Source organism: Lygodium microphyllum, chromosome 24 (genome assembly GCF_053477565.2).
Source record: "Lygodium microphyllum isolate KBCC chromosome 24, Lygodium_microphyllum_v1.1.10, whole genome shotgun sequence".
Taxonomy (NCBI): Eukaryota; Viridiplantae; Streptophyta; class Polypodiopsida; order Schizaeales; family Lygodiaceae; genus Lygodium; species Lygodium microphyllum.
The window spans coordinates 77621382-77634486 of NC_141158.1; the positions used below are offsets into that span (position 1 = coordinate 77621382).

At 39.0% G+C, this 13105-nt stretch overlaps 1 protein-coding gene across 3 annotated transcripts; it reads right to left on the minus strand.

The window, feature by feature from the left end:
• Nucleotides 1–6319: 6319 nt before the first annotated feature.
• On the minus strand, nt 6320–12684 carry LOC148015266 (sister chromatid cohesion 1 protein 4-like). Of its 3 annotated transcripts, none has more exons than XM_087665774.1 (15): nt 12200–12684; nt 11887–12071; nt 11334–11508; nt 10890–11169; nt 10386–10474; nt 9618–9667; nt 9433–9521; nt 8869–9347; nt 8670–8775; nt 8453–8589; nt 7807–8378; nt 7671–7701; nt 7339–7423; nt 7116–7251; nt 6320–6972 (listed from the first exon to the last, which is right to left on the minus strand). In XM_087665774.1, exons 3-15 carry the CDS (start codon nt 11455–11457, stop codon nt 6874–6876), a joined length of 2277 nt encoding a protein of 758 aa, XP_087521900.1. In that variant the 5' UTR covers nt 11458–11508; nt 11887–12071; nt 12200–12684; the 3' UTR covers nt 6320–6873. The 3 variants fall into 3 exon arrangements, with proteins under 3 accessions (XP_087521900.1, XP_087521901.1, XP_087521899.1); XM_087665775.1 differs by having other exon boundaries at nt 11887–12100; XM_087665773.1 differs by lacking the exon at nt 11887–12071.
• Between the last annotated feature and the right edge of the window lie 421 nt (nt 12685–13105).

A 13105-nucleotide genomic window follows, 5' to 3' on the forward strand; every position in this document is an offset into this window, starting at 1 on the left:
GATGCTCCAAATGAGATGTGCTATATATCAAAATAAAGCTCTTTTCAAGTACTTTCAAGTTATGTAAGTTACGCTTTTTTGTAATTTGATATAGAGTCAAATTACTTCTAATATAAAAGGTTGTATTGGGGTTGTTTGTAGTAGAACAATGCCAAATTTAGATAACTTTCAACCAAAATAGCATCTTGAAGATAGGGAAATTCTTCCCAAATGGTTACTTACCTTAAAAAATATTTCTCAAGAGTTAGACCCCTCCATTTGATCGAATACTCGATGATCGCTAAGCTTCTTGTCATGCTGCCCTATGACTTCCTAAAGAATATATTGAATCATACCCTCTTTGTCAGTGGGTGGTAGCTTTTCCACATAATCAACTTGAGCCCAACAAAAGGCTTGAGTTGACTTACATGAAAAACATTATGAATTTGTGGAGGAAGGGAGTTCTAGGTGATAAGCCAAGTCACCCACATACTTGATGATCATGTATGGCCTACAAAACCTATGTGTCAACTTATTACTTGAGCCATTCTTCAAAATAGAGTACCGTGACTTGGATACCTTCAAAAGTATTAACTCTCCTTCTTGGAACTCCATGGGTCACCTTTCAACTCCATGGGTCACCTTTTCTCATCAGCACCGATCTTGGGCTTTCTTAAGATTCACTTTACATTATTGCTGAAGTAGAGCTTGTATGCGATCTAACTCTTCTTTTCCTTGAGAATTTATCTTCTCATTGAAAATGACAGCAGGAAGTCGTACCCTATATCCATATAAGGCCTCAAAGGGAGAAATAACAATATTGGAATGAGTAGAATTGCTAGCAAACTCAACCAAATGGAGCTATGAGTACCACCTAGTTAAAGTTATTCGTAAATTTGTTCCCATTGAGCTACAAACCACATACTAAAAGTTATTCGTAAATTTTATGATCCTATCATAAGCAACGGCATGTGCCCTTCCTTGTTCTTGCTACTTACATTGCTTGAGTCATGCGACACATTTAATACTGCTATATGTGCACATGCTCCATAAACTAATTAGCTACTTGAGACATAGGAAATTAAGTCTTCATGGAATAAAATGGACTACCTTGGTGAGTCTATCTAGCACCACATACATATTGTTCCACCCTTTCTTTGGTTGTAGGTAAACTACCAATAAAACCTATAGTTATGTGCATCCATGCCTTCAAGGATGGGTAGTGGTTGTAACAAATCCCCTATCTTATGAGTGATATCATTATTCTATTGGCATGGCATACATCTAGAAACAAAGTCATTTACATCCTTTTATAGGCCTTTGCAATTAAACTCTTGGAGATCTTGTCAAAGGTCTTAATAGCATCCAGATAACTAGTTGTAGGCAAAGAGTATATCTTCTCCATGATCTTTTGCTTCAAAAAGAGGTGTATGGGATGACAATCCTGCCACGAAACCAAATAAGACCATTTTCAATCTAAAACTAGAAATTTTGCTCCATTAAACCTTATTATAATTTTTGAAATGCATGACTGAATTCTTCATCCAACAAATAAGCCTCTTGGAGCTCTTCAATCCAATCACCATGAGGCTTAGTTATAGCTAAAACTTTATGTGTCCACATTCTAGAGAGAGAATCAATCACTATATTATCATTTTCCTTGGTATGAATAATGTCAAAATCATAATTTTGTAATGTAGCCACCCATCTACGTTACTTAAGAATGAGGTTAGACTATGAGAGAAAATACTTGAGAACTCTATGATCACTTTTGACTCTTTATGAAAGCACACAAATCTTGCTTTGTTGTGTGCAAATAAGCAAATGTCAAACATTGCATGCTTAAACACTATGTTGATTGTTTGATGTCTAGTTTTTTTTTAACTTGTAAGCATGTTTACATTCAATTCACATGTTTTCATAGAAGTAAGTTTGCTAGTTTAGAGTGAGACTAAGCATTTAATCATGCAATGTCTAGGTTGCATTCTTAAAATGTGTGTTTATATGTATACGCATGCATCTATGTATATATTCACAAGCATTGGGTAATGCAGTTCTTCTATTTGTTCTTAATACATGTGGAAATTTTCATAATATTACAAAAGTTTGGATGTGTGAAATGCAAATATAATTAAGTAAATGGCATGTAAATCTAGGATATGAAGTACACCTAAGTATGCAAGTGCAAGTAAGAAAGGATATGCAAGTTTAGTATGCAAGTGTAGGTAAAAAATGTCAATGCAAGTTTAGTATGCAAGTCTAAGTAATAAATATGAACCTAAGCAGTAGAGGTCTTCCTAGGTGGCATTCTTATTATTTACATAGAGGATGGCCTTAAATGGTTCGTCTCTTTGTGCTTGTAAAAAGTAAAAAGACAATAGAATTTAGTATTTTTACTTGGGAAAAATGTTACCATGTGGCTAGGTGGCACCTGCACGAGGGAAAGAATGCCTTCAATGATTCTCCCTTTTGTGCACATTGATGGGATGAGTGCCTTAAATGATTCTCCATTAAGGCAAGGCACATTCCTAAGAGCAAATTATTTTTCATCTTGGTCAAAAGGTTGATGGAAACGCCTATTCTTTTCAAGCATGAGAGTTGAAGGTGTGAACGCGGGTGATGTCGTACATAGGTAATGCCACAATATTCATATCTCAAGTGTTAATGTGTCCATGATTTGATTATTTAATGAAATTCTAATGATTAGTTAATTTAATATGGCTAGCTGCATTCATTCATTTAATTGTTTTTCTAACATGATCTTTTGAATTTTTTATGACTGATATGTAGAGCAAGATGAATTGGATATATGCGACAAGTGCAATTTATTCCAAAGACTTCTTCATCAAAGTATCTAATGCCATTTATTCTAAGGCGTATGTACATCCTCTTCGTAAATATTTATTGATACTTGAAATTTTTAGAAGATATACTGAAGTTATTTTAAAAATATTTAATGATGCTCAACGGTTGTGATTTATATAACTGATTATAACCATCGATTCAATTAACTCAAACTCTTTTGCGAAAAGAGTGATTATAAAGAGCCTATCTTTGGGCAAAGTAAGATTCACTTTAATATTATCAATACAACATGGAAGAGATACACACTCCATGTATGAGGGCAAATTGCACCCAATAACATATCATTCAAATTTACTTTACTCTTCTTTAAGTCTATTTTGAGTTTTATGAGTCATGCTTTGAATTTTTATAAGAAAACAAAGTAAGGGAGAGCTTCTTTGGTTTAAGAATAATTCTAGCTACATTAGCTTAGTATATAAATTTAAGACTTAATTTTGACCATCCAATATTAATACAAGTCTCTTTCGCCTTTATCTTGTACTTGGCTTCCATGGCTGCTCTCTCTTATCTCTACCTATCTTTCTCTCTCCCTTGGTGTTTCCCTCCTCTTTCCAATCTCCTTTTACCTTCATATTCTCTTTCTCTCTCTTCTCTTTATTTTCTTTATCCTTTTAGTTCACAATCTAACAAGTGGTATCAAAGCTTTAGTCTTTGATCCATTCCATGTCCATTTTCATTTATTATCCTTTTGAAAATCTATTTGGTTTGTCCTAGCTTTTCTAAAGAGCTTACTATTCAATGTGATGCCAATGGTTGGGATATACATGCAATCATTGCACTTGAAAGTAAACATGTGTTAGTACAAGTCCTATAGCCAAGTATCCTAAGTTGTGGCTATTGTATGTCTTGTAAAGCCTCTCATTTCTCTTTGATATCACACCAATGAGATTCCTTTTAAGGATTAGTTCACAACACAAGCTAAGAGCTAAATATATATATATTTATGCTTTTGGATCACAATCCATTTTATGAAAAAATCGTTGAGTACGTTGAAAAAGAATTATTCAATTTGAGATTTTCCTACATATATTTATCACAAATTTTTTTAACACACCAAAGCTAATATAAAATATAGTTAGATATATATGAATAGGAAAATAAATCCATCTATCATTGAAGTCAAGGGTGTAGAGAAGAGAGAGTGCCACTTTGTAGCTTTCTTAATGATATCATCTTTTATATTAACCAGATATATGAAGAAGCTTTCTTGATAATATCATTTTTATATACTAACCAAGTGTATGAAGATGATTTGCCTAGACTTCAAACATTTGTTAATTTAAAATCAATGAATCTCATAACTTTTGAGTAATACACATGAAAGGTATGCCAAATCTTCTTTACAAACTATTATAGCTATCAACTAGTTTTGAAACTCCTAGTATTAGTAACAAACAAAGAATTGTATTACCATCTAGTTACCCCAAACTAGTTTTATTTTTAATAACATATTAATTGAAGGTCAATGTGCCCATTCAATCAAAATAAATTGTGTATCAATACACAATCAATGCAATGTTCCAACATACAATCCATAATAGCCGAATTTCATAAAGCTAGTGACAAGATTTGAAGGGTACATTACAAATGCAAACAAAACTTAAACTTTTACTTGTAGAATTAGAAAGGCTTTTGTATCTACTAACATAAATATGTTTCATGAGTATTGGTGTTGCTCATTATCTTTGGATTGTGAGGACATTATTTGATCTTGTTTTCAATCTTTCATTACATTTTGGAAAAGCAAAAAATGCAAAAAGCAATATCAAATTTCAACCATGACAAGCATGGAGAACCATAAATAATACATATATCCCCATAATGGCCAATAAATAATAATGTCCTCTTGCTAGGTCTTGATCAAAAGTCAAAACACCACAGCAAGCACATATGACTTAGGCAATCCTCTTGCTTGGTTTTGATCAAAAGTCAAAATGCCATGGAGAGCAAGCACAAGAGTGAGGCAATTATTTCACAAAGTGCACAACTTGTACTTTTATATATATACTTGTAAAGCCCAAGCAAATTAGTGTTTATCAACAAAAGGATAGTCTCTACAAGCTTTGAGATTGAGAGAATATAATTAGTGCAACGATTATAAATAAACAATGCTTCCTTTCATAGAAAAATCACTCTATAAACTATTAACTTTATTTTGCATTTTCTTAGCAATATAGATAGAGATATTGCTTCTTTTCCATTAGACTCACACTCAAACCCCCATATGGGGGATCTCCACTCCTCCAAAAATAGCAATAAAACAACATACACAACTCCTATGGACACCAAGGGTAATTTGCAAGCCAAGTGAACAGCAAAGCTTGATCACAATTGGGATCCTCCTCAAGCTACCTACCAAGGAGGATTCACCCAAGTGTTCAAGTGACAAGAGTCCCAACTGCACAAACACTGCATGTAAACATAGTTGTCCCTACCCATGATACACCTTCGTGGGCCTTGAAACCACAACCCCTTGAGTTATGAATCCTAGGCTTTACCACTCACTAACCATCAATTAAAGACAATCCTTGTTGATATTTCATTTAGTTTTGAGCCCTCCAATCGATTTTTGTTTCAATTGCAGTGCCAGTTCAGATATTGATTATTTTTGGGAAAAGGCATATATCCCTATCATGTGTATTCATGAGGCATCTGTTAGAGAGGAGCCAAAACCTTAATAAATCATAAAGATTAGCTCCAATGTTCTAATCAGCATTAAAAATCAGGTAGAAATACCTAAAAATAAAGGTGAAAATTTAATAGATTCACATAAGTTACCGTAAACTTGCTTCTAATTTTCCTTTGAAAGTGTTTGGGCCATGCTTAAAAGTACAACATATTGTCCAGATGTTAGGCTAAGCTAGCTTCAAGTTTTCTTTAAAAGTGTTTGGGCCGTGTTAAAAAGTAGAATATGTTCAGTTTTTTTTTAATGCAGAGAATATAGCAATATGTTAACAAAATGAAGTACAGCTACCTGAAGGACAAGAACTCAATTATAGACTACACAGTTGTCCTCAGTACACCATAGGCTATCTTAAAACACTCCCCTTTGCAAGCAGCTTGGTCATATTCTTCACCCTTCCCACTCTGGCCACATTGCATGTCCCTCACACAATTTATTGTTAGTTTGTTATGAAAGCCTGCTATCCCCACTGTAAGGAAAATCTTCTGCCACAGCACATATTTCAATGCACGTCCAAAATGCATGAAGACAGTCTTCTTCCTCTACTCTGCAGAACACACAGAGGGGATCTATTTGGAGGTACCTCGACAACCTACGCTTTGTTGTCAGAACTGAACTTCTCCATATAGCCCAAGCTTGGCATAAACTAGGCTTAACCACCTGCCTAATGCATTGCGCTTTTAGTGGTAAGCCTATGTAAGAGAACTGTGCAGGTCATGTGGAGCTTTCTTTCTCAGAGCCTCACCATACAGCACACTCTGCAAGGTCATACATTTTAAAACAATACGTGTTTCAAAATTGGACATCAAAAAATTTGTCCCTCGCGCTAAATCATGTAAGTTCTGAATGTTTACACGGCAAAAATCCACAGGTGCAATAAGGGTTAAGAGCCAAGAGAACTTGCATCATGGCCTGCATTATATATCATCATGGCTTTGCCAGAAAATACCTCTTTGGAAATGTCCAACCTAAACCCTGCACAAGACCATATGGAGCTTTTCTTTATCAGGGCCCCACTATAATGGATGACATTATACAGCTTACTCTGCAAGCAGATACATCCTAAAAAACTAAGTGTGTTCCCAATGAATTTAAGAATGGACATCGAAAATTTGTTCCTCTCATTGAACCATCTGACTCTGAAACATTACACACCAAGAACCCACAGGTGCAATAAGCCTAACAGCCAAGAGAACTTGCACCAACGCCTATACTGTACAGGAAAATCGTGACTCTGCCAAAAAACACAATTCCTTGGAGATGTCGAAGCTAATCCTTGGATTGATTATGTACACAAATGCCTGATTAATCAGGAGCTTCCTCCAATACTTCCGAGTCATCCAAGTTCAAAAGACAGCCTTCATTAGTCTTTGGGTTGCTGACAGATGTATATCACAGTAATATCCATCTTGCTCCACTTGTAAATAACCCTTCGTCCCTAGCACCTATTGTATGGAAACCCGTGTATAAATCATTAACATACTAAAACATTTTCCACACAAAGTACAATTTCTCTCATGTACCTAGACAAGATATGTTACCACTCACTAGAACAATATTCTTAATGCACCTGGGCTAGAGATATTACCAGAGTCTCAAAAAACATGCGTGCTGCTTCTTTCCTTTTCCTGCCTATCAGCATTGATTCCAAGTTCAATTTGCAGTCTGTGTTCTTGCTAGTATGTAATGCTTCAAACTTGTCCTTGAGATATTGAGCAACAGCCCTACAAAAGGAGCTTGAGCAATATGAGTTCTCCTACACCTGTCAAACAATGTTTTCAGACATCTAAAATAAACTAGCAAACACAGACCTGGTACGAGATGACCACCCACTGTTATCTTGAGCAATGTTTCCTGCCTGTCCATCCTGTGTTCCAACTTCATGTGCAGGGTCACCTGTAAACAACCACTAGTAGATAAATATCCAGTTTCTCTTTTAGAACAAGTTATCTCAAACCTGAAAGTTCTGTTTCAAAATGTGTGCACTTGAATCTCACTTGCCATCAAGAGAACGTGATGACTCGTGAGACTTGACAAGGTGTAGCTTTGTGTCTAGATATGTGCAAGTTAGACATCTCCTAAGGAAAGCAAAAATCTTACAAATCAGGTACCTAGTTACAAACTAAAAGTCTCATATACCAACCTTCTCTGGAATCAGCAAGGAAACCTAGGCCCTGTTACAGAAACCACCCTGAATCATTCTTTGCAAAGCTAATTCTTATCAGACTGAAAAAGACATTCAACTAAATAGATGAGAAAAATAAGTTAAGAGGACTAACTTCCGACTGTTGCACTTCTGGTAATTCAGCAGCATCCTCCCCTTGAAAGTCAGTGTGTTGATGTGCTGGAGTGACATCTACATCTGGCAGCGGCACATCTCCCATGCCCCTCCCCTCTACATCAGTACTTCCATGGAAAGTTGTCTCTGCATCTGTGACTTCAGCCCTTGCTTCTATAATCAAGTCTCCTACTGTCACATCAACAGCTGCAGCATGATCTACAGTATGATGAGGATCCAGCGACATGGGCGCTTCAGGCTGAGCACCTTCGACAACATCAACTGGATTTTCTACTGTGATTTCAGTTGGCTTATCTGCTGCATGTGTTGAAGGCTCCCTACTTTCTATATCTTGTACAGTGGCATCATGCTCAAACTCTTCCAATCCAAAATCAGCATCTATAGCTCTGTTATCAGCACCAGTTTCTTCTGTCCTCTTGTCATCAACCCTTTCTCCTGTCTCTTCAACTTGAGGTTTTAACAAGCCACGAGAACTTCTGGAATCTCTTCCAGGTGGCTTCAACTTTCTACTAAGAATGCGATCGTAAAGACTCTTCAAGTCCCTGGCCAATCCTGCGAGAATGTGGCGCATTTTAAATGTCAATGCAGTTAGTTTAGGTCCCATGATTAAAACCAATGAGACTCACCAGGGACTGATGGAGAGCAATAGTTTTGTTCAATATGATTCTCTCGTTGGGACATCCAGATTTCATATTCAGTTGAAGGAGCCTTTCTCCGGGTTCGGCAAATATCACTTGTACTTTTCAGTTGCTTCTTCATATCACTGGTGAAACCCAACAATACTAAGTGATGCTGACATTTGTATATTCAGCTCAGTGACAAAAGGGCTAATACAAGACATACATGCTCGATAAGATCAACATGCTATCAAAGACTCGCTTCCGTTTTCTTCCATCTCGCCTAGTTGATGCTGGAGTTGGCACAACATCGAGATTGGGTGTTTTTCCTCCTGATAAAGCAGAAATATTATACTGCAGATTAGAATTATTTAGAGAATATGTAAGAACTAAGCAAAAAACCAATTGCAAGAAATGAGACATACCAAGGATGTTTCCCAAAATGTCAGTGTCCTCAAAAGCAACATTGGGAGTTTGTATGACTGGTGAAGATATTTGAGGCCCGAAAGGAGTTGACTCTTCTCTTAGAACAGGAGTCTCATCAAGGATGGGATGGCTAGGTCCAATCTTCTCCTTGGTAACACTTCGAAATCCATCATCCATATCCATTGTTACAGACACATCCTTCTGCATATCAAGGTCTTCAAGTCCCATAAGATGCTCTTCATTAATGACCTCTGTTGCAGCCCTTAGCTTTTCAACTTCAGGAACCTCCATTGCAAGATCCAAGGTAGATGGTAATCGATCTTCTAGTGCTTCAGCTTGTGGTTCTGGCTCAACCCACACATGCGTCGCATCATTGTCCAACTTCTCTGAGACCTGAAATTTGGGAGTGGTTTCATTCTGCTCAAAATCCATCCTTCCAAAATCCATGTCTTCCTCCATTGGAAGGGGTGGAAGCACACTGCAAAGCACCAAACAAATCTTAAGTGCAGCCCCTTAAGTCATGCCTTATTCAGCCTTAATGTAAGAGGTGTCTAACAACTTACTCATCTTCTGTAATCTGGGTAGGAATCTCTTCCGGACGTGGCGTTACAGGAGCTGCTGTTGCAGCATCAGGCTTGTGCGACGTAAATTCCTGAAATGTAGTCTGAAATTAGTCTTGGCATGCTGAGTGCAGAAAACTCACAAGGTCAGTTGGAATTGAAGCGCAAAATATTGCAAATAAACAAACCTCTGCCAGATCCAGGACAGCATAAGGATTCCCAGAATCTGCAAATCTCTCTGGAGACAATAAAACAAGCAGTTTTCTTAATAAAACCAAGAAACTAAGAACTGAATGCAACATATTCAGGTCAAAATCTCAGCAGAGTATCATTTCAATATGCTTCAAGTATCTCAATCTCTAGTTCATGAAGCTTACAAACTCATTTCAAATTTACAGATCAAAGAGCCTCATGCATTTTAGGCTTGCTGAATGATGATACATCTGTAACTGCTGGTAAGGACTAACAACAGAGCTTGGGAAAGGCTGGGCAGTTCCCAACAATTTTTGCCCTTTTAAGCTCACTTACGAGTCCACGCTGCCTATTGAATAGCATGTCTCCCTCACACAGTTGCACTCGAGCTTGCTAAATGGTAATACATCTGCAGTAGCTGATAAGGACAAATGATGGAGTTTGGTTACAGGCTGGGCAGTTCCAAATAATGTTTCCCTCTTCAGGTTCACTTACCAGTCCATGCTGCCTGTGAACAGAAGCATGTCTTCCTCACACAGTTGCACTCTGCACCTGGCAGTGGGAGGCTACTGGCACTTCAGCTTAAGTCCATGGGTGCCTCATAAAAGAAGCTGTTGCCTTAGAGAGTCCATGATCAAATGATGACAGAACATGGACAAAGCTTGCTTAAGTATTTAACCCAGTGAGTTTCTAATAAGACCTGGCAATAACAGCAAAATACAGGCCAGGCAACAATAATTCATAGAGAGGAATTTGACTATTACCATCAAGAGAAAAAAGATCGTGCTGATCGTCATTCTGGTCCTGTAGAGTGATAAGATCCCTAGCTGTAACATGGTGTTCAAACTCATTCCTGTAACAAGAAATGGAAGAGACTTTTATTAATAAGACGAAAAGCTCTCATGCTGAACAGTTAAGGAAAAACTTTTTGCATGTAGAAACATAAAAGAATAGCATTCATAATCTTGGAATTCCCTATCAGTTCTTGAAAATAGCAGGCTTCCAGAACCGCAAAGGGATAATACACAATTGATTTAACATCAGACAACAGTCGAGTCAGAACAGCAGCCTTGCCAGCCTACTTAAGATTGGATACAAAATAGCTAACTACTGGGAAACAAAATCATGAAAAAACTGTGATTCTAGATCTAGAGGTGTGGAGTAATATTTGGTTGTCTCCATCTTTTCAAAAATCCTCAACCCACAGCAATCACAGTCAAACAAACTACATTTTCAACAACACTGTGGAGCAAAGAGGAACACCTTACCTTGTCCGAGCTTGGGCAGCAGCATTTTCCCGACCAAAATGAGCTTCCAAATCATCAAAATCAAAGTCTTCTGGAAGAGTAATAGAATGGTATGGTGCTACTACAGACCCTGGAGGCAAATTAACTGCACTGTTCTCAAATGCTTGCCTGATCTTGGCCAGAGCCTCACTACAATCGTGAAAGAGCAGGTTAACCTTCCGGGAGTAGATTCTGACAACCCCCAGGAGAAGGTGGCCTGACAGTCGTAAAGCAATAGGAACCTCTGGGTACAGAATTGAATCTTCGAAGTGCAAGAAAATCATTGCAGCAAGGTGCAGGGTTGCATTGTCAAAAAGAGCCAGAGCAACACGTCAACTCATGATTATGGAACAGCCATTAGCATACATCAAGAGAGAAACACCATCTGATCTGTATGCCTGTTTGTTAAGACACAAGAATCCTTACCAACAGAATCACCAATGTCAGTCTCTGTAATTTGGTTTTTGCGGAGCTTGCGTTCAAGGTGTGCAGCAATCCAGATGGTAGCAAGGGGGCCTTTCTTGGCCAATATAAACTGAGAGTAGAACATACTGGCGAAGGGTAGAGGCAACAGCAGATCACAGGGCAGGGGCAGTTTTACCTGAATGGGGAGAGTTAGGGCAGTCAAAATGTAATTCTTATTTGGAGCTAGGTCTAATCATCATCAGTATGGGGATATTATCCCCATGTAGCACGGTCAACATCATGAGCATGGGGATGTTATCCCCATATAGCATTGTTAACATCATGACATGAGAAGTTTTAAACAAATTCCCACTATAATTCCCACAATGTGAATTATGAAAAAAACATGATATGCTCAGGAGGCATCGCATACCTGGCTAGGTCCAGTCAGGAGCAGGAGCCTGCCAGCCCCCATTGTTGGGGGCAAGGAGCTGGCAGTTCCCTGCCCCCGACCGTGCCTAGCTAGATATGCAATGCCTCCTGAGCAGAGGATCATGACGTTTAACATTATTACCCTGGGCCGGCCCTCTGCCCCCAACTGCACCTAGCCAGGTATGGGGTGCCTCCTCAGCCCAAACAATTTGCCACAGGGAAGAAATGTCACAAACTTTTGTGTGAGCTCCGACAAGGAAGCCACCATATTTGCAGCATGTGTGCTATGACGGCAGTTGGAAGTAAACTGCCAGTGCGGCAGACAGGCTGTGCATGCAACGCAGAAACTCGTCATGCTGCAGAATGTAGCGGGGATTCAAAAGAACTCCTGAAACTGCCTGGGCGAGCATAATTGAAGCAATGCCGATATCAGGTGGTGAGGGCAAGGAGCAAACCTGTTTCTGGATGCGCACGCGCGGCCCTTTGCGCAGACGATGATCATTTTCTCTCTCTCGCTGGAGGCGATGGCGAACAGAGGGAAACCCGTTCTTTTTTCTTGAGGCTGTAAATCGTGTTTATTTTTCCCGCCTTAACGCTTCAAAAGACGAAGGGTAAAAAAAAGAAGGCATGCGGCAACGACTCCTTTTGTGTGTGAGAGAGAAAGAGACGTGGGAGAGGCGGGCATACGATGAGAGGAGAGGAGGAGAGAGGAGGCGCGTCTCGGCTGGGAGGCGAGCGATGGCGTCTCCTGCGAATTGTGCTGTGGAGACGGTGATGATGCAGGCGGCGATGGCAACGTTGGGCCTCTCCCTCTTCTGTCAGAGAGCCTGTAAAGAGAGAGAGAGAGAGAGAGAGAGGAGAGAAAGGTATCGACGATGGAGCTTCTACGATACGCTTCAGACGAGAGAGGAGAGCGAGACATGCCCTGCATTTTGGGACCCTCTCTCTTCCATCTCGCCAATATGGAGGAAATTATTTATTTATTGTTTTCCTGACTATATTTACTACATTATCTTTTATTGTTTTATTTTAATTTTGCCCTATTATTATGAATATGAATATTTTTGTAAACTCTAAACGGTCCCCCAATCAGGCTGTGCAATGTGCATCGTCATGCTGCTACCCGTCTCTTTAGGGCCTGCCGGTCGTTTTTATTCACGCCCCTTTACAAGGGAGGGGGCACATGCACAAGGAGTTTTAGACAAATTCCCGCGTTGTGAATCTCAACAACACAATAAGCTTCTCTAAGGGATGGATCGTGATTCGTATACCTCGCTAGGTGCTATTGGGGGACCAGGGGCTGTGCCCACGGGAACCTACTAGGTAGGTGATGCCTCCTGGGGGGGGACCAGGGGCTGTGC